The sequence below is a fragment of the Lampetra planeri genome, chromosome 1, assembly GCF_965212315.1.
Source record: "Lampetra planeri chromosome 1, kcLamPlan1.2.h2, whole genome shotgun sequence".
NCBI lineage: Eukaryota > Metazoa > Chordata > Hyperoartia > Petromyzontiformes > Petromyzontidae > Lampetra > Lampetra planeri.
The window spans coordinates 9,834,274-9,855,440 of record NC_136107.1 but is presented as its reverse complement, the minus strand read 5'-3'; the positions used below and the strand labels follow the sequence as shown (position 1 = coordinate 9,855,440).

Sequence of the window (21,167 nt, the reverse complement as noted above, 5' to 3'; positions counted from 1 at the left end):
TGCCAAGTGTTTGCAGTAGGGGGCGATGTTGATACACGGACGGACGGACGGACGCGGACGGACACATTAATCTATTGGTGGTCTGGTCCACTTCGTTCCTACCAGTATAAGAGGTTCTTGTATTGGTAAGCGTTGGCCAATTGCTACTTAATCATCATCATCAGCCTTCGTCGATCCGCTGCTGGACGAAGGCCGTCGCCATCCCTTACGATCCCGCTATGCAATGATCCACCGAGCACCTCTGCACTTGAGCGGATTCACTCGCTATCGTGAGCGTAATGGTCACGTCGACGCATCCTTCCGTCCTTAAAATCGAGCGGCTCCGTTGAGAGGAGTAGAGACGGGGGTCGTTCGCGTGGCCGAGACTGCCCGCAATGGAGGGGAGTTATCGTCTCGTTTTGGAGAGAGTGCACGAGTGGCGAGCTTCCATCAGCTGACTTGAGAGAGCTTCTAAATTTACCCCGGACGCGGGACCCCTCTGGCAAGGGGACGAGGCGGGGAGGAACAGCCACCCCACTCCCCTTCTCCCGCCGTCACCCAACGGGAGGAATCAAAACTCGCCGCTGCCAAGAGCGCAGCCTCGGCACGGCGATTAAAATAACAGTGACGGGGACAGTGGCACCACAGTAACTCGGCAGCAGCAGCAGGAGCAGCCGGTCCCGAAGAAGCGATGTGGACAACAGGAAGAACAGAGCAAGGATGATATCTGAAATCATGAAATAGAACTTAAACCGACTTCGTTAATCGATGTGTTTTTTTTTCTTTTATGGAACACGTGTATATGTTAACTAACTGCTCATATATCAAGTAAAAACAAAAGTTCAAATGTCAACTTCGCAGAAGGGTCTTCGTCCGAAACGTTCGATCGCTATCTAGTGCCCTGCTAAAAAGTCGGTGTCGATCACGAACGCTGCGGGTGGTTTGTTTTTTAAAAAGAGGATTTATAAATAGACGTCACAAAGTGAAGGCAGAATTCATCGCAGCCCCGGCTACTGGAGCGAGCGCCGAGGAGGAGAGCAGAGGGAGGGCGGTGAGGAAGACGAGAAACAATCCCTGGAACGGCTTCCCGGAGGGTCATGGCGAGCGGTCCTTCCTTTCCCTTCACATCATCCGCGCTCCGGGCCTTCAGGTCGCAGGAGCTAGAGGAGCAGCGCTGGGCTCTGAGGCAGCGGCGCGTCCCCTCCGTTAGCAGCCGGGTTCGGCAACAGCAGCAACAGCAGCAGAAGCAGCAACAGCAGCAAAACAAGCAAAGGCAGCAGGCGGCGACGGAGACGGCCAGGACTCCGTGGCGCGCCTCGCAAGAGGAGCGGCTGGTGTGCCGCGATGTCGTCGTTCATCACGCGCTGTTCGCCGGGGATTTGGCCCTCGTTCGCCGAATCTTCAGGGAGCCCCTGGCTGCCAACGTGATCGTGCAGTGTCCGGGCGACCCGCAGGTCACCACGGGTCCGCGAGCCTCGTGTAAACGCCCCCCCCCCCCCCATTGCATCGCACAGAGACAAGACGCGCCGCACGGGAGCGCTTATAACGCGAGTTCTATTCGGGAATCTCTTGGAAGCTGCCCCAAAAGCCGACGCGGCCGAGTTGTTCGCTGAAGCTTTTTGCGCAGCGCGGCCCGGTCAGAACCCCCCCTACGTACGGCGGGTCGTGTTCCGGCCCACGGGAGTGGAGGTTGCACACACGTGGCGGAGGAGGCAACGCACTTGCCTTGTACGGGCTGCGGAATGCACAGGATGACCCTGGCTTCATTACCAGGGTGATCCACGAGCGTGGGGATGCGTAGTTGCATCGATTCCAAACCAATTCTAAAACAGACGTCGAACCGGGAGTACGTGGTATAAAGTATACGTAAATAATGTTAATTAATCGGAAACCTATGAAATGGCAGTAAAAAAGCGACCGTCATCACATGACGGACGCTTGTGTTGCGCCCGAAACGTCGTGATTTATTTTATTTTATACCTACGTGACTTTACCGAAAGAACCAGAGTATGGATTCCTGCAGTCACGAAAGATTAAAATCAAGATTGTATACCAACCGATCTGTAAAAATGTGATTATATATTTTCATCGAATTGAGAGCATCCATAACCCGTTGGGGGGGTGGGATTGGTTTTAAACTTACAATTATTAATCAGATTTGCATGAATTTGGGAGCACTATTTTTTGTTTAGTCTTTATTGCCCGTCTAGTTCGTATTTGACAAAAGCCATTCAAGGAGTGATATTCGTGTGGCATAAACCACGAGTACAAGGGGATAACATTAAGCTAATGAAATTGGTTCACGAACCTACTTGCTGTACAGCTATCGCTTTGTTTCTTCGCAGGCCAACGGAATTGGGAGCGAATTTCAGATATCTCTACGTGGTCCACCAACTTTAGCTTCCAAAGCGATGGTTGGCCACCACGCTCGGCTCACACACCACCACCATCACCACACCATCCGTGCTTTAGACTCCATGCCCTCGTTGAAGTCCAGACTCAATAACTTCCTCTCGTCTTTTGCCTCCGACTGCTATCCCTCGACTCCTCTTACCGTTTACATGGCGAGGCACGCGTGTCACTATTTTTGTGCAGCGTCTTGTATTTAGACGCCAAATTGAATAAACAATTTTTTTTTGCCTTTGTTATTTGTGTGACCCAGGTCACTCATGCAAATGAGAGTATCCTGGTCACTTGAGTTCTCACCTGGATAAAACAAATATACGAGACTCGAAATCAAATTGTGGCCGTACCCGACCCGAACCTTTCCGCGCCCGCCCACCGCGTCGCGTGCAGGGATGTGGCCGTGCCCCTCGCAGCTTGTGCTCACCACCCCGGCGCGTATCGCCGCCAGCCGCGGTTACACCGACTGCCTGGAGCACCTGCTGCAGAGGGGCGCGAACCCGGACGCGAACCCGGGAGGAGACGCGGCCCTGCACGCCGCGTGCGAGACGGCGCAGGACGCGTGCGCGCGGCTCCTGCTCGAGTTCGGGGCCAACCCGAGCGCGTGCTCCGAGCGCGGACTCACGCCGCTGCACCACTGCACGTCGCCAGGGTCACTCGCGTACGTGTACCGCGGAGGAGGGCCGGGAGGTGGGGGCTGGGAGAGCACTCATCCGGTCCTCATCACTTCGTGACTCGTCACTCGCCTTATAACATCGAATTGGCCAAACCTCGAAATGAAGGATTCTCCCGAACAAAAACAGTCGAGACTCCGCGAGGCGTTCATTGGTAACGGGCGGCCTGATGGCGTTGGTATGGCAGTTGCGTTTATATGCGTGTGTCTTGTACATGTGAGCGCATACATTTCCCAGTAATCTTAATCAGTTAACCGAAAACACGTGTTTGTCTCCTCATCGTTTAATCACTCGGTCAACGTCACCACCACCACCACACGCATTCCATTATTCCTCCCTCCCCCCTTCCATCTCCAACACCCCCAAACCCCGCACAGATGCGCGCGGCTGCTGTTGAAATTCTCCGGCGACGTGAACGCGCAGTCGGAGGACGACGAGGAGGGAGACACCCCACTGCACGTGGCCGCGCGCCACGCGCTACTCGAACACGCGCGCCTCTACCTGGCGCGGGGCGCGCACCCGGACGACGTGAACGCACGCGGCCTCACGCCGCTCATGCTCGTGTGCATGCACCCGGGGGTCCCGGGAGACCCTGGCGCGCGCGTGCTCGCCGAGATGGCGCGCGCGCTCGTAGCGGCAGGCGCGCGCGTCGACGCGCGCGACCCGGACTTGCTGACGCCGTTGCACGGCGCGTGCCGGGGCGCGCACGCTGCGCTCGCGCGCGTGCTCGTGGAGTGCGGCGCGCGCGTCAACGCGCTCGACTACAACGGCGTGGCGCCCCTGCAGAAGGTGCTTCAGGTGAGGACATGGAGAGGAGCGCCCCCCGTGGGTGTGCGCGGGAGAGGGTTCGGAATACGTGACGGTCGATATGTGTGTGCACGAGTTTGTAGGGGCGGTGGCGCAGTGTTTTACGCACTGCGCTACGAACCCATCTGTTGGAGTTCGATGCCCGCTCACGGCTAGAGTTAGTAGCGAGTGATATCTGAAACCGTCCTGGGCCTCCAACCGTGTCGACTGAACCTTAAATAAGTACTCTTAGGTTTTTTCGGTAAAGTCACGTTGGTAAAAAACGGCATCTCTTGAGGAAGGCCAGCGTCTCGAGAAGCTGTGACTTCTTGTCTCGTTGTCTGTTAAAAACTCTAACAGATAGGTGAAATTCCTCCCTACGTGACTTTACCGACAAAACGTAAGAGTATGAATCCTTGCAGTCACGAAAGCTTCAAATCTAGAATTAATACCCTCTACGGGGAGGAATTCCACCTATCTGTTAGAGTTTTTAACAGACAACGAGACAAGAAGTCACAGCTTCTCGAGACGCTGGCCTTCCTCAAGAGATTCCGTTTTTTACATATGTGACTTTACCGAAACGACCTAAGAGTATGAATCCTTGCTGTCACGAAAGCTTCAAATCTAGAACTTAAATAAGTACCTGGTGCAGTGGAATAGGCGGCCCGGCCAAGTGGTGGCCATACCACTCCCTCGTGTGGCGTCCTTCGCTTCACGGAAGCCAAATCAGTCGAAAACAACATCGGTGCGGTGAAGGCGAACACCGTTGACAAGCTCGACACTGGAGGCGGTATCTTGAGTCACATGCGGCGCAATTACGAGCGGCAGGAGATCCATATTTGTGCAGACATAACAACACCGCGGGAATTAAACACGATCTTCAGACGTCCGCGTGTTTTAAGCCTCTTAAGCAAAGACGCTATTGATGGCAGGGTTTGGCAGGGCATGGGCGATGAAAACACAGCGCGTCGCTAAACTTCCACGACGTCTCCTGAAATCCGAGCCCCGCCGTGCCAGCTGGGACAGAATCCGGGGTCCACGCGTACAAGGGCTCTCCTGTCATTCTCAGAAACAGCGTCATTAGCTGCCTATTAATATACGTTGCAGCCTAAAATAAGCTTACTTCACTCGTTTTGAGTTAAGTTTATATGATTTGTAACACGAGTGATCCCGCTTGGCCAATTGCCCGGCTATTTTACAAGGGAGATCCGTGGTGGGTGAGCGCAGAAGCAGCAAAATAAAATACAAAACATCACGATTGCAGATAATGGTTCTTAATGAATATTGCACAGCAAACGATGTCTTTAACGGTCGTAAACGAAACACGAATACGGTTTGCCCGTATTCTTGTGCAGGCAAATTGAGTTGAGGTCCATACGGCGTACAGCCGTTTCAAGACGGGCAAATACATCTATTTCTTTGTGTTTCTCCCTTGTGATGGAACTTTGTCGGATGAACGTTGAGATGTATAAGGGCACGGGGTGACCAATAAGGTCTGAATTGGTCTATAATAAGGTAAGGGATTGACAGGTATGCGAATAAGAAAGAAAGTGTAAATATCCGAGCACGAGGCGCCATAAAATAATTAGGTACAGGGGCAAGTGTGCTCTGTGTTTTGGTCTCACCGGGAAATAAAGAGGCGAGGGTATTCCAGGAGCACGTAGCAGCAACGCGCACATTATTTTTAACCACATGGACGCGAAGCTCCGTAAATGAGAGAGCAAACAAATACTCTTGGTTCTTTCGGTAAAGTCACGTAGGTAAAGAAAATAATAAATGAAAATAAAATAAAAGATAAAAAAATTAAATTAAATCACGACGTTTCGATTGCAACACAAGCAATCATCATCGGGTGTGGACACCACAGCAAGCCATTTTATACTAAAGTGGGAGAGACGTCCTTGCAGTCACGAAAACTTCAAATCTAGAACAAACAAATACTTGCAAGAGCACAGAGAGTTTCCTCTGCGTTGTGTCCAGCAGAGGGCAGTGCGGCGATATCCATTGCTGTTCCGTGCTACCTGAGCTCATCAACCCGCACTGACAAACGTGGTGAAGTATGGTCAAATATCTGTTACGGCCCGCAAGGCGTGAGGGGAGGGGGTCGGCGAAGGACTGATAACGCGGACTGTGCATGTACAGCTGAGGGTTTAAAACGTCGCTTCTTCGCAGGTGGCTGCTTACCGACGGGAGCACAATCCTGAGGTCGTGGTGCAGGACCTCCTCAACCGAGGCTCCGTCAAGGTGTGGCCGGGCGCATTCCACCGGGTGAGCGTCTCGCCTTCTCGCAGTAGGAGCAGCAGCATCAGCAGGAGCAGGTCCCCGGGGTTGGGTAGAGTTCACGAGGAACAACTGCTTGAAGCCGAGAATGTCCCGGGAGATTTATAACGTTCATGTCACGCGGTGGCCGAGTGGCCTCAGGGAGGTTAATCGTGGCTGTGTTTGAGATGTATCGCTCAGCCGGCACGTCTGGGTTTCGCCCGCCTGCGATTAAACCGGATTCTCGGGTGCAGCACGCTGATGGTTTCGGCGCGGTCACCGGTGACTGCACTTACTGCGACTAACGCAGATGGTCAGGGGTGAAATTCTGATGACTTCTGCCAATCCAGTTTTTGGAAAGAAAATAACCAACTGTGGTCCAGTGGCCCAGGCATTACGCTACGAACCTGAACCAATCCAGCACCCCTTACCAACCCACATGAATCAGCATGATGTATTATGGTCAAATGAACCCGATGACTTCATCGCGTGAGGAGGCCCTTCATCCAGCGGTGGAGTGAAGCAAATGCTATTCGTACGTTGCCTACTGAAGCGACCCTTTGAGTCGTCCCATGGCGTCGCGTTGTGGGGCCATGCCCCGTGACGCCGCGAAGCCCCAACCGGCCGTGACGACCTCTAAACGAGCTTCTTGCTGTGCAGGTGCTGGAGTCGTGCTCCGAGGCGGCGAACACCGTGGAGGTGCTGCTCAACGTCTACGGCAGAATCAAGATCACACACGCGTGGAAGCAGGCCATCCCAGACGACACCTACCAGGTGGGGCTACCGCGGAGACGATACCCATAGTCGTGCGTATGTGCGTACGCATGAATGTTGAACGTCTTTCGCATCGTACGTAGCCGGCCGTGCTAATCGGAGGTGCTTGGAAAGGACAAACTTAACACAAAAAGGCAGTTCTCAATAAATTAGTTTTCAATCTGGATGATTTAAAAGTGCATATCTCCAGTGGCTTCCTAATAGCGGAAGGAATAGCGTTCCAGATGGCCGCGGAAGTGCATCTGTTTGATGCCTAACCAAATAAAACGTGTGAGTATGCACCGCGTTTCCACTGCCAATGGGGAAGGATGCTGGCTCGGTTCGCGAACCGTGCTTTGCAGGGTACGGGCCGGGTTCCGATGGCAGCTGTACTGGGTCGATTCGGAATCAGGTCTACAGCACATGCGAGTAACATTGCACGATGCCATGACCGTGGCCTCGATTCGCCTCGTCGTGGTGGTCGGAGGGTCATTTACGACTTTGAGTCTCCACGATGGAAGTCTGGTGTTGAAGGGACTCTCGTTAGTGTATCTCTCACGCGGTATGAGGCTCTACCAGTTCACAGATTCTCTTAGATCACGCATCTTCACCTCGACGTGACTCTGCAATGCAAGGTACAATACACACACACGACGAGCAGACCACGTGGGATCGGATGTCATACAAGCTGCCAGCTTTAGCTTCCTGTCAAAACAAGTGTTTCACAAGAATGTCGCATTGGCAAAATGAATGAATCCTCGCAGTAAATCACACGTCCTGGCACGAGTGCCGAGCCGAATTTAGTCCGCGCCTAAAAAGACGTCTGCTTTTCTCGCTCTTCTGAGAAACGTCCCATCGACAGAGAACGAGCGCAACCTCCTTCACAACATGTTTACACGGCATGGAAATAGATCGTAAAACAGCTGTAAACACGAGTGGAGGCTGTGTCATCAACATCAGCTAAATCGCCATCTTTTTTTAGATTTAAAGCTTTCGTGACTGCAGGGATTCATCTGCTTGGTTCTTTCGGTAAAGTCACGTAGAATGGAAATAATAAAAATAAAACATAATAAAATAATCCTCACGACGTTTCGGCCACAACGCAAGTAGCCGTCCTCAGGTGGAGAACAGATCTGTCGAGGAGACAGAGTCTGAGAATTATTTTATTATGTTTTATTTTTATTATTTTATTATTTCCATTCTACGCGACTTTACCGAAAGAACCAAGAAGATAAATCGCCATCTCTCCGTGATGTCAAGCGCCTACCCCTACACCGCAGGAGAAAGGGTTCCCCACACTGCAACCACGACCGCCTGCGCCTCCTGTATCCCCGCGGCAAGGGCATTGCGCTATCTCCATCCACACTCTCCTCTAAGCATCTGCGCTCGCTGAAATGGAAAGGGGGGGGCGTTATTATTACACGAGGCTCACGGGACCCCCCCCCCCTCCTCAGGGGCTCCGTGAATAGAGGCCCTCACCTGGCAGCTCACTGACAAAAGGGCCGTACTTGCTTTCATGGCTTTATTTTGGTGATTTCGAAAAGTGTATTGGTTTAGCCATGTTTGTTTGTTGTAGTACAGAGTTAGACTAATGGCCTTAATCTAAGTTGTCTTGTGGTTGGTTGTGTTGTGTGGTAGAAAAGGACGCTGAAGCCGGTCGTGTAGGGGCTGACGCCAAACGTTTATTTATGGCTTACGCCTAACTCGGGGAAGGGGTTAACACAACGGTTATTAACTAAGCTCCCCAGGGGAAGGGTACTGGGAGTTCCCTACACCCCACCAGGCTATCGGGCTCTTCCCACAGCACTGACCGAGGGTTCATCCAACTCGGCCAGCCGGGTAAAGTAGCCCTTTAGCCTGTCACTCTACCCTCTATCCCGGAGCCCCCTACTTCCTAACCACTCACTCCTCTGACTATTGGCGAAGACCCCGTCCACGTCACGGGTCCCCCCTCAAATACCCCGGGGGCCATGACGTCACTTTACCCTGACGGCATTCCCCCGAGGCGAGTGTGACCTGACGTCAGCACTCCACTCCTCAACATCACTCCCCCCCCCGTAAAAGAAAACCCAGCGACCCGGCTGCAACCCCCCCCTATGAGTGGCCCTGATAACGACCGACGCTCGTGACCCCAAAACGCGAACCCCGACCAGCTGCTAGAAGAACAGAACATTAGGGCAAGCTGGTGCAACACAAAGCGGGGCGTAGCCGCCACCCGGCATGGCGAGTGGCGACGAGCGGGATGACCGCGGACGGTTGTGCCGTCCGTCAGCGTATGCACCTGCTCCGCGAGTGCATGCCTGCCGCTGGGCTGTTCCCGCGCTCGGCGTCGGCCCATGGAGGTGGCGGGCCAGATGGTACGTGGCCAAGGCCATGCGCTGTAGGTGATTCCTTCGGCGGCGGCACAACAGGCGCCTCCAACGGCGGCCCACCGCTCCCTGCGGCGTCCACCCCGGTAACCGGCGGTGGTCCGGATGGAGACTGGGCCTCCACCAGGACCTCCCCCGGCGGGTCCGCCGCCGGCGGCATCAACGGCGGTAGCTCTGGGGGCACACAGGAGGGCAAGGCAATGGTGACATCCCCCCGACCCCCAGGACCCGGCCCATCGGACGCGTCCACCGCCGGCCGTCCCGGAATTGGGGATGAATCAAGGAAGACGGGCGGAATGACTCGCTTGAGCCATGATGGGTGCACGGTCCAGTGGCGCCGGCCCAGCCGGATCCGGACACACTGAGGCCGGCGGACACCAACAACCTCAACGGGGCCCTGCCACAGACGATGTAATTTAGGGGAGGTGCCCACTGGCACCTGAGGACAGTGCAGCCACACCAAATGCCCCGCCTCCCATGGCCGACCCCTCGCCTGATGTTTAGGCAAGCGCTCCGCGGCCGCCTGTCGGCTGGTCGAGTTCTCCAAGGCCGCCTGACGTGCTTCGCACAGGCGATCAAGCGCAACCTTCATCGGAAGGGGAATGGAGGAACCCCTCTTGCCTGCCCCAGGGTCCAGTTGGACTAACACCAGGGGCTCGGGTTCTCTCCCATACATAAGGTAAAATGGGGAGAACCCCGTCGAGGCATGTGGGGCCATCCTGTACGCGGCCAGTACCCCTGGGATGAACAGGTCCCAGTCCGATTGGGACGTGCTCACGTGATGGCACAACATAGACGTGAGCGTGCGGTTCAAACGTTCTACCATCCCGTCGGACTGGGGATGGTAGGGCGAGGTGCGGACCTTCTTCATCCCAAGGAGGTCACAGACCTCCTTGAGTAATCGTGAAGAAAAATTTCGCCCTTGATCGGTTAAGAGTCGTTCTGGCGCCCCCTTATCGAGAATATACCCTTGTACAAATGCCTCCGTGATGGACGAGGCCGATTGGTCCACCAGGGGCCACGCCATGGGCCAACGTGTGAGGTATTCCACCCCCACCAAGAGGTATTTGTGTCCCCGTTGGGATGCAGGGAAGGGCCCTAAGATATCGAGCGCCACGAGCTCATTCACACGAGAAACCCGGATGGACTTCAGCGGGGCCCGATCCTGACCAACTGGGGCCTTCCTCCGCACACAGTCGTGGCAACCCTTCAAAATAAGCGCCACATCATCCTCCACACCCGGCCAATAGTAGTCCCGCTTAAGGGTCAACAGGGTCTTGTGGTAGCCGAGGTGCATAAGTTTCTCGTGAATGGCCCGGGTCAACTTACCTCGCAAGCCAATGGGCACCACCACGCAATACCGTTCCAACTGAGCATCCCAACGCATGAGGAGGCCGTCATGAATGGCGATCTCCGGGGCAGCCGACGGAGCCGAGCTCCGGGCTTTAGTCCCAACACGGCGTCGCAGCCTCAGCAGAGAGGAATCCTCCATCTGCATCTGGGACCATACCTCCCGGGGGAGCCCCAGGCCAAAATCCACAGGCAACGTCACCCCCGGTGCGGGCGCCGCTTCGGCCGATGCGAACAACTGGACCGTGGTATCCGCTGGGGCCTTACAGCAGCTGGAACCCAGGGTGCAGGCGCACTCGCCCTCCGGGGGCCGCCTGGAAAGGCCATCCGCATTCCCATGCAGAGTCCCCTTCCTATGGATGACATCGAAGGGGTACTCCTGGAGCACCTCGAGCCAGCGGGACAGCTGACCCGAGGGCTGGTCAATTCGGAGGGAATATTGCAGGGCTGCATGGTCGGTCCGGACGGTAAACCGGCGACCGTACAAATATGGCCTGTATAATTGGATGAAGAAGACAATGGCCAGCAACTCTCTCCTGGTCACACAGTACCGCTGCTCAGTGGGGGACAAAACGCGGCTACCATATGCCACCACCCGTTCCACCCCGTCGACAACCTGAGCCAGGACAGCCCCGATGCCCGTGTCGCTGGCGTCGGTGTCGAGGAGGAATGGCCGGGAGAAATCCGGGTACCCCAGAGGCGGCGCGTCCGCCAAGGCCGTACGAAGCGCCGCAAAAACGGCCTCCTCCTCTTCCCCCCAGCGAAATTTCTGTCCTTTGGCAGAGAGTGTGTGCAGCGGTTTCGCAGTGGTCGCAAAATTCCGGACGAACCGGCGATAGTACGATGCCAAGCCCACAAAGCTACGCACCTCAGCGACAGATGTAGGAGTCGGCCACATCCAGACACAAGCAGTCTTTTCCGTATCCGTGGCCACACCTGACGCACTCACAATGTGGCCCAAATACTTCACCGATGATTGCAGCAGATGGCATTTCTGGGGTTTGAATTTCATGCCCGCGGCGCGCACTTTGGCGAACACTGCCTCCAACCGCAGCAAGTGTTCGTCAAACGTACGATCAAAAACGATGACGTCGTCCAAGTAAATTAAGCAAGACTCCCACTGCAGCCCTGCCAGGACCAATTCCATGAGGCGCTGAAAGGTGGCCGGGGCCGAATGAAGACCCATAGGAAGCCGATTGAATTTAAACAGCCCTTGGGGTGTGCGGAACGCGGTCTTGGGTTTGGAGGACTCATCCAGTGGCAACTGCCAGAAGCCCAAAAGCAAATCGAGGGTCAAAAAGAACCGCGCACCCGAGAGGGCGTCGAGGGAATTGTCCATGCGAGGTAAAGGGTACGCATCGGCCACCGAAACCTTGTTTAACTTACGGAAGTCGACGCAGAATCGGAGACTCCCGTCCCGTTTCTTGACTAGCACGATGGGGGCTCCCCAGGGGCTAGTGGAAGGGGAGATAATGTCCGCCGCCAACATGTCATCAACTGCGGAGCAGACATGATCTTTTTCCGCTGGGCTAAAGCGGTGTGAATTCAGCCGAATAGGGGCAGAATCGCCCGTGCCATTATGGTGTTCAAGAAGAGTGGTACGTCCCTAATCGAATTTACCCTGGCTGAACACATCAGCGAACCTGACAACGAGGTCGCGGAGCCGCTGGCGTTCTTGGGAGGACAACGAGGTGTTTTTGGTGCACAATGCATCAATCCATGATGCGTCCGGCCTCCCCGCGGGCAGCACACCCGCTACCACCCCTCCCGGTGGCCTCTGAACGTCGGGAGGAGGGCCTGGGGTGGCATGAGCCAACACCATACCAACAGGGACAGCGATCGGCGTGGGCCCCGAATTTAGGACCTGCAAAAAAAGATCCTGGCCCGCCGCCACTGCAGTGAAAGCACCCACCAGCCCGTCAAACCTTGAAAAATAATTGGAGGGAGACAGGAGGATGCCTGTCTCCGGGGACTCCAACATCAGCGGGCTGTGCAGCCTCAGGGGAAGTAGGATCTGTGACCCAGGTGGGACTGTCACGGATTTTGTGGTCAGCGCGTGAACACTAGCGGCCAAGGGAGCCACCACAGAGGGGGACTGCAGGAAATGCAGTCGGTTCCCCGACGGCATTTCAACGCACCCCTGGTCGACCAGGATCCGGACGGGCATTCTGGCCAAAAAAATCCATGCCCAATAGACACGGCACCGCCAAAGCCTTGGAGACCAACACGGGTCCCCACAACGCGATCTCCCCGATCGCCACAGATGCAATAATATGGCCCAAAATACCCAGGCTGCTACCGTTTGCAGCCACGCACGCCCCCCGAACCGGCCGCAAAGGCCCCACACTGCGCGGCAGTGATCGAAAAATGGCCTCGGACACTATGGTGGCGGACGCCCCCGTATCCACCAGGATCCGTACCTCAACCCCCTGCATGCGCCCCAGCACGGCCGAGGAGCTGGTAGCAGCGGCCACCACGCGATGCGCGAGGGCCCGCCACTGGCTAGTCCGTCTGGGCCAGCCAGTCGTCGACCGCACTCCCGCGACCCCCGAGTCGGACCCCCCAGAGATGGGCCCATGAAGATAAACCCTAACCCCGTGAGATGCCTGAGGTGAAGGGAGCGGCCGTGCGATGGATGCGTCGCGACTTGCCTGGTGCCCGGGAGGTCCCGCCGCTGGAGGGACGTCTGCGGGAGGAGAGGCCTTGGTATAGGCCCCGGGAGCGTTGTTGCACCCCCTCTCGAAGTGGCCCAGCTGGCCACAACGGAAGCAAGTGACCCGCCCCCGGACTTGCGAACGGGAAGGAGCCGCTCGCCCCGCCCCTGTTCGGCGAGCAGATCCGCCGACCCCGTGGCGATCATAGATCGCCACCGCGAAAGCCTCTTCCTCCCGGCCCGCCACCACCTCCGCCGGTGCTGGAGCACCCACGCACGCCGCCATCACCCGGGGACGCCGCAGCGCCAGTTGAACTTGAATGTTCTGGGCGACGGCCAACGATGTAATCTCAGACTCTGCTGCGATGGACAGACTGACTCCTAACTCCCCCGCGAGATCCAGCAGCCTGTCCAACGCCAGAGAGTCCATCGCAGCCCCCTCCATGTCTGGGTATGCGGCCTGAGCCAGTGCAAGGAGGGAGCAGTGAAAAGCGAGAGGCGACTCCCCCTCCTCCCGCCGGCGCGCCGCGAACTTGAGTCGCGCCGCAGATGGTGGCTCATAGACCGCAGCCATGTGAGCAAGGGCGGACCCCAGCGTGGACTTTAGCGCTGGAGAAATGCCCGAATAGGTATGCAAGGCCCTAGCGTCGAAGCATGTGGTCAACGCTAACAGGGCCTCCTCCTCCGGCCAGTGCACCGACTGGTAGGCCACCATGAAGTGGGCCTGGAAGTCTGCCCAGTCTCCACCCGTAGCCACAAACGGCTCGACAGGGGGCATCCGACACAGGTGAGCCGACCCCCCCCCCCCCCCCCCCAACGCACACCCACCTGCAGCCGCGGTCGCCGGTGCCAACGCGGCCACAGCCCCCTCGCCCGAACGTGGAGCCCCGGCGGCCCCGGCAGGCAGCGGCAGCGCCACCCCCCGACCAGTGTCGGCGGCCACAGCCGCCTCCACCGGCCTGGCCCGCGGCGAGCCCGCCGCGACATCCGCGGTGACGTACGGAGCGCTGGCGCTCATGGGCGCCGCCATGACAGGTGTCATGGCGGCGACATGCGGCGTCGCATAACCAATGGTGCCCGACGATGGCGTCGCAAAAAAAATGGCGCCCGCCGGCGGCGTCGCGCAAAAAATGGCGCCCGCCGGCGGTGTCGCGGAAAAAATGGCACCCGCCGGTGGCGTCGCGGAAAAAATGGCGGCACCCTGCTCCGGCGCAGCCAGCGCGAAAGTGGCGAGGCCGGAGTCGCGGCGGGAAGCGCGACGTCGGCCAAATCACGCCGATCGCGCGTCCCCCTGCCCGCGACGTGTGTGCGCGCTCCCACCTCCGCCAGCGCGACGGTGAGCTGAGCCACCGACCGCTGGAGCAGCTCCAGTTGGGCTGCCATGATGCGCCAGGCGTCAGCTGGCGGCGCCGCGGCTCCCCCAGTCACCGCCTCCTCCGGCTCCAGCCGGGCCACTTCTCCGGGGCGCGTCTCCGGGGCCCCGAACTCCGGGGTCTCCGCCAGGGCAGCCGCAGCTTCGTCCTCCTCCACCGGAGGTACGCCAGGCATGGTCTTCCGTCTCGCGCCTGATTTTGACATCTCAGCGCGTATGGAAGCCACTTCTAACACCAGTTGTTGCGTGGTAGAAAAGGACGCTGAAGCCGGTCGTGTAGGGGCTGACGCCAAACGTTTATTTAGGGCTTACGCCTAACTCGGGGAAGGGGTTACCACAACGGTTATTAACTAAGCTCCCCAGGGGAAGGGTACTGGGAGTTCCCTACACCCCACCAGGCTATCGGGCTCTTCCCACAGCACTGACCGAGGGTTCATCCAACTCGGCCAGCCGGGTAAAGTAGCCCTTTAGCCTGTCACTCTACCCTCTATCCCGGAGCCCCCTACTTCCTAACCACTCACTCCTCTGACTCTTGGCGACGACCCCGTCCACGTCACGGGTCCCCCCTCAAATACCCCGGGGGCCATGATGTCACTTTACCCTGACAGCATTCCCCCGAGGCGAGTGTGACCTGACGTCAGCACTCCACTCCTCAACAGTTGTTTGACTTGCATCCCACTGTGATTTTTGCACACAGCGTTGGTGTACGGTGTTTTTTCTGCAATATTTTGCTGTCTTTTTTTGGATTTTCTGTTTGCACTCAGTCACATAGTCACTTTAAGATGTTTTTTGTTCATGTTTTTGTTTTTTGTTTGTTGCGGTTGCACCCGATTCAAGAGTCGAATGGCTCACAGGGCTATACCTAATAAATGAACTTGAACTTGTACGCTCACCCGCGCTGTTCCCGGTGTCCTCCTGCCGGTCTCCCCTCCGTCGCTCTGCCCGCAGAGACACGCCGCCTTCTACGACTCCGTGTTCGCGCTGCAGGGGGCACCGCGCGCCCTACAGCACCTGGCTCGCTGCGCCCTGCGTTCGCACCTGGACGCGCGCTGCGCAGAAGTCGTCCCGCAGCTCCCGCTGCCGCCCAGGTTGCAGAGTTACTTGCTGCTGGAGCCCAGGGGTTACATACACTAGAAGGGGAAAGGGTGGTGGTGGTGGTGGCGGTGGAGACCTCGTGAGCGTGGAAAAGCAGCAGCAGCAGCAACAGCACGGCGATCCGGCACGGCACAGCGCCGTCTCGTGCTGGGGGCGACGAGACCATGCAGGGCTTCATTTCCCCGACTCGGAAAATATTTCCGATCATGCCGCACCACGTCCAGTTTGGCTGGGGCCGATAGTCACCTGCTGGTGATTTCGAAAAGTGTATTGGTTTAGCCATATTTGTTTGTTGTAGTACAGAGTTAGACTGATGGCCTTAATATAAGTTGTCTTGTGGTTGTTGTTGTTTGACTTGCATCCCACTGGGATTTTTGCACACAGCGTTGGTGTACGGTGTTTTTTTCTGCAATATTTTGCTGTCTTTTCTTGGATTTTATGTTTGCACTCAGTCACATATTCACTTTAAGATGTTTTTGTTCATGTTTTTGTTTTTTGTTTGTTGCGGTTGCACCCGATTCAAGAGCCGAATGGTTTACAGGGCTATACCTAATAAATGAACTTGAACCAACCGCTGTCTGCCAGCGACCCCGAAAGCATTTCGTGAGAATCCAGGGCTGAAACGACTCCACCGGTGTATCCACAGCGACATATTCCATGGCCTTCCATGACACGGGGCTCTGCTCACTGAAGGGATTGAAAATTATGTCTCGTCATCTCTTGACTAACCACAAGAGCACAATGTTACTTATATAGCCGTTCGAATGTAAATAGGCGATAAGCTGTGTGCACTGGCAGAGCCAGTGGGGGGGGGGGGGGGGGGGGGCACGGGCCTCCCCAATGATCCGATCGAAATCCCTTATTTCGATCGGATCATTGGGGTTTATTAGTAATAAATCGGCATTTTGCGACCCCCACTGCCACTGTGTAGCATATTATTACGTGCCAGGAATTTTATGAGATGATAGGACAATAGTCGGAGTCCATAATTGGCAATAAGTAACGACAAATCAGTTATAAGTGACTCAGAATTGTGTGCAGTTGCGTATACAGTCCACGACTTCCCTGAAGGCATCAACACCTTCAGCGAGCGCGATGCCGATCACACAACGCGGTTCGAATTCGACCCTCGATCGATGGCTGCGCCATCGCCGCACACGCGTCGAATAAGAAGCAAGGGACAAGTCCTTACTAACAACTCCTCTATCATTTCTCATTACTGGAGGGGTTGCCCCCCTACCTGAAAATCCTGGCTCCGCCATTGGCTGTGTGCGTAAGCTGCCCGATTTTGCCTCGTGTAGACGCTCGTGGTTTTAAGGGACGGCTCTAGTCTCTATAAACTGAACTATTCCACGAGGCTGCGACTTAAAAAAAATGCTTACAATCAATAGCGCGTCACATCACCGTCAGAGATGGCGATGGTGTGGAAGAGGCCTTACACCAGCAGCGGATAGATCATGACTACTGATGACACCGAGATGTTCCTGCTGATTAAGGATGAAATTGATGACTGATACTGGTAGGAACCACCTGGTTCCACCAGCCCACAGGGGATTATTGTGCCCGTCCGTCCGTCGTGCATCCAAAAATGGGAGGGGTGGGGCTGGGTGGGGAGGGGAGGGGAGGGTGGGGAGGGTGGGGAGGGGCTGGGTGGGGAGGGGTGGGGCTGGGTGGGGAGGGGTGGGGCGGGGCTGGGTGGGGAGGGGCTGGTCACCCCGTGGTGCCCTTATAAAACTCAACGTTTAACCTACTCACGCCGGCTTGTGCCCGGCGTGAGTAGGTTAATAAAAATAGTAACTGCAGCTACATACTATTAACATTCCTTTCCTTTGTTAATTCTACCCCCCTCCCCCCCCCCCCTTTGATGCTGCTAATCCTGCATAATGCACGGGCATAGTATTGATTTGGAACCCCCCCAGCCCACCTCCTACGCATTTTCCATATGCTGAATTCCTCTTGATATGCAAATTATTTTGTCTAGGCGCTCTTCTTCCCACCTCCCCCCCCTCTAACCCAGCTTAAATATACGCTCCAAGCTTGGTGGTGTTTCATTCTTCGCCTGAGGACGGCTGCTTGCGTTGTGGCCGAAACGTCGTGAGAATTGTTTTATTATGTTTTATTTTTATTATTTTATTACTTCCCTTCTACGTGACTTTACCGAAAGAACCAAGAAGATGAATCCCTGCAGTCACGAAAGCTTTAAATCGAAATTTAACCGCCTCTACGGGGAGGGTTTCCACATAACTTTGATATCCTTCAACAAGCTCCGTGATAAGAAGGCTCAGCTAATCGAGTCTCTCACCTTTCTGAAGAGATGCCGCGACTCTAAGGTAATACCAAACGCATTTACACTAACATCTGCTGCTGTAACTTCTTCTAATGCGAAACGAATTACGTGGTTGTTTAGTAACTGCAGCTACATACTATTAACATTCCTTTCCTTTGTTAATTCTACCCCCCTCCCCCCCCCCTTTGATGCTGCTAATCCTGCATAATGCACGGGCATAGTATTGATTTGGAACCCCCCCAGCCCACCTCCTACGCATTTTCCATATGCTGAATTCCTCTTGATATGCAGATTATTTTGTCTAGGCGCTCTTCTTCCCACCTCCCCCCCTCTAACCCAGCTTAAATATACGCTCCAAGCTTGGTGGTGTTTCATTCTTCGCCTGAGGACGGCTGCTTGCGTTGTGGCCGAAACGTTGTGAGAATTGTTTTATTATGTTTTATTTTTATTATTTTATTACTTCCCTTCTACGTGACTTTACCGAAAGAACCAAGAAGATGAATCCCTGCAGTCACGAAAGCTTTAAATCGAAATTTAACCGCCTCTACGGGGAGGGTTTCCACATAACTTTGATATCCTTCAACAAGCTCCGTGATAAGAAGGCTCAGCTAATCGAGTCTCTCACCTTTCTGAAGAGATGCCGCGACTCTAAGGTAATACCAAACGCATTTACACTAACATCTGCTGCTGTAACTTCTTCTAATGCGAAACGAATTACGTGGTTGTTTAGTAACTGCAGCTACATACTATTAACATTCCTTTCCTTTGTTAATTCTACCCCCCTCCCCCCCCCCTTTGATGCTGCTAATCCTGCATAATGCACGGGCATAGTATTGATTTGGAACCCCCCCAGCCCACCTCCTACGCATTTTCCATATGCTGAATTCCTCTTGATATGCAAATTATTTTGTCTAGGCGCTCTTCTTCCCACCTCCCCCCCTCTAACCCAGCTTAAATATACGCTCCAAGCTTGGTGGTGTTTCATTCTTCGCCTGAGGACGGCTGCTTGCGTTGTGGCCGAAACGTTGTGAGAATTGTTTTATTATGTTTTATTTTTATTATTTTATTACTTCCCTTCTACGTGACTTTACCGAAAGAACCAAGAAGATAATGATACATACATTCGGTATATATATAGGACTTTGTTGAAGACAGACGCAATTAACCATACTGGCAATTAAAGATAACTCGGGTAAAGCGGTGAACCCGACCCCCTAAGTTAAATTCCCAGTCACGGCTAACATCAGTGGCGAGTAATAGTTCAACATGTCCTGGGCGCCTTATTTACCAACAAGTACGTACCGGCGAGGTGAAGTATGGTCAAAGAATTTCCATGCACGACACGGCGTGGGGAGACATTCATACAGCAGTGGATGTATGGCTGTAAACACACACAAAAATCACAGTACATGTACTGTCTCCCAAGATGATACGGTGCTTATCCTGGGCAGGCGAGCAGGCCAGGTCTGTACCTCTAGGCAGGTAGTGGTGGATGGGCGATGCTCGGGGAGGGGGTGAGCGACGAGGAGGAAGAGGATGAAGTCGACGCCTTTTGGCGTCCTTTGGTCTAACACCGTTTGAGACGAGGCTCAAAAGAAAGCTGTCTCTGGTGTGGACCAATCAGTTTCAAGGACAATGCATTTATTATCAGAGTATTTTTTGTTTGTTTACATTTTGATCACAAGCATTGTGGTGAATGCAGACATGATTCCTTGTAAAAGGTTTCAGCTTGGTGTTTTAACATCTCAACACCAGTTTTGTTGCCAGCAAAAAGGGGAAAAACCTATTATCATATTTTGGTACTGGCAAAGGAGGTCCCATGATCCACGTGTGTGATTAATTAACGCAGGACAGTAGTAGTAGTAATAGGTTTTTACCCTTTTATCTGGCACCAAAACTGACACCTTTATATTTGAGTTGTACGTCTTTTGGCGTCATCTGGTCCAACACCATTGGAGACTAGGCTCTAAGAAAAGCCGTCTCGGGTGTGGACCAATCAATTTCAAGGACAGTGCATACAATTATCAGAGTTGTCTCTTTTTGTTTGCATTTTGACTGCTTGTGTTGTGCTTATTGCAAACATGAACCCTTGTATAAAGGTGTCAGTTTTGGTGCCAGATAAAAGGGTTAAAACCTATTACTAAATCTTGCTACTGGCAAAGGAGGTCTCATCATGTAACGCAGGAACAGGCATTCATTGGCGTCCGCCACGCGTTCCACAGCTGTCTCTACCGGTTGTGTCGGTAAATTGATCATCATAATAATTGACCCCCACGAGCTGTACATTTTACACAGATGACGTTCTTCGCGAGAAGCACTTCTTCGTGTTGGTGACTAAGTGGCACAACTTGTGCGCGTGATTCATTAACGAGCGTTACAAATAGACTTGCCTCTGTAGCCGCCGGTGGTAGCCTCACACATGAGAGGTGTCTCTTTATTAGAATTCGTTTTACACACAGGGGCATTTATTTGCGGGAGTCATTTTAATTTAGTTTTTGCACTTAAAGTTTTCGTGACTGCAGGAATTCACATTCTTTGGGTCTTTCGGTAAAGTCACGTAGATAGGTTAAAAGAAAAGAACGACAAACCACGACGTTTCAATCGCAACACAAGCGTTCATCATCAGGAAGAGGAGGTTTCGATCGAAACGTCGTAGTTTTTTGTTATTTTTTGTTATTTTCTTTGAACCTATCTACGTGACTTTACCGAAAGACCCAGAGAATATTAGTTTTTGCAGTTGATATGTATTGTTTTTTACGTGTTTCCTTTTTTTCAATAATCAGTTGATTGGAGACTGATTGTATCTCTTTTTAATTGTGTTTAAAACGTGTTTTTTCCGCACAATAAAGAGGTTTTCTTGCATAAACCTATCGAAAATGTCATCCGGATTTCCAATCGTCTCGAAGGGTTTTATTCTTCGTGATTGGCAACGCCTTCACGGTGTACCTCAATCAGCGGGGAGCGCTTGAAATCCAAAGGCGGTCCCTTTGGCACGAAGGAAATCTGAAATGATCATTGGTTTTTTACCCTTTTATCTGGCAACAAAACTGACACCTTTTTTTTACAAGGAGTCTTGTTTGCATTGACCACAATACCTGCAGTCGGAATGCAAACAAAAACATAACTCTGATAATGTATGCACTCATCTTCTTGGGTCTTTCGGTAAAGTCACGTAGAAGGGAAGTAA

At 54.1% G+C, this 21,167-nt stretch overlaps 1 protein-coding gene across 1 annotated transcript; it reads left to right on the top strand.

Annotated features, from left to right (window-relative positions):
- The first annotated feature begins 758 nt into the window (after nucleotides 1–758).
- On the top strand, nucleotides 759–16,264 carry LOC144717308 (ankyrin repeat and SOCS box protein 18-like). The gene is made up of 6 exons (XM_078592786.1): nucleotides 759–1,458; nucleotides 2,776–3,043; nucleotides 3,434–3,854; nucleotides 6,015–6,110; nucleotides 6,762–6,875; nucleotides 15,547–16,264. Exons 1-6 carry the CDS (start codon nucleotides 1,077–1,079, stop codon nucleotides 15,730–15,732), a joined length of 1,467 nt encoding a protein of 488 aa, XP_078448912.1. The 5' UTR covers nucleotides 759–1,076; the 3' UTR covers nucleotides 15,733–16,264.
- The last annotated feature ends 4,903 nt before the right edge of the window (nucleotides 16,265–21,167 follow it).

Coding starts and splice junctions, on each gene's coding strand:
- LOC144717308 (XM_078592786.1), top strand. CDS start 1,077: ATGGCGAGCGGTCCTTCCTTTCCCTTCACATCATCCGCGCTCCGGGCC. Junction 6,111..6,761: donor GGCCGGGCGCATTCCACCGG/GTGAGCGTCTCG, acceptor CTTGCTGTGCAG/GTGCTGGAGTCGTGCTCCGA. Junction 6,876..15,546: donor TCCCAGACGACACCTACCAG/GTGGGGCTACCG, acceptor CTCTGCCCGCAG/AGACACGCCGCCTTCTACGA.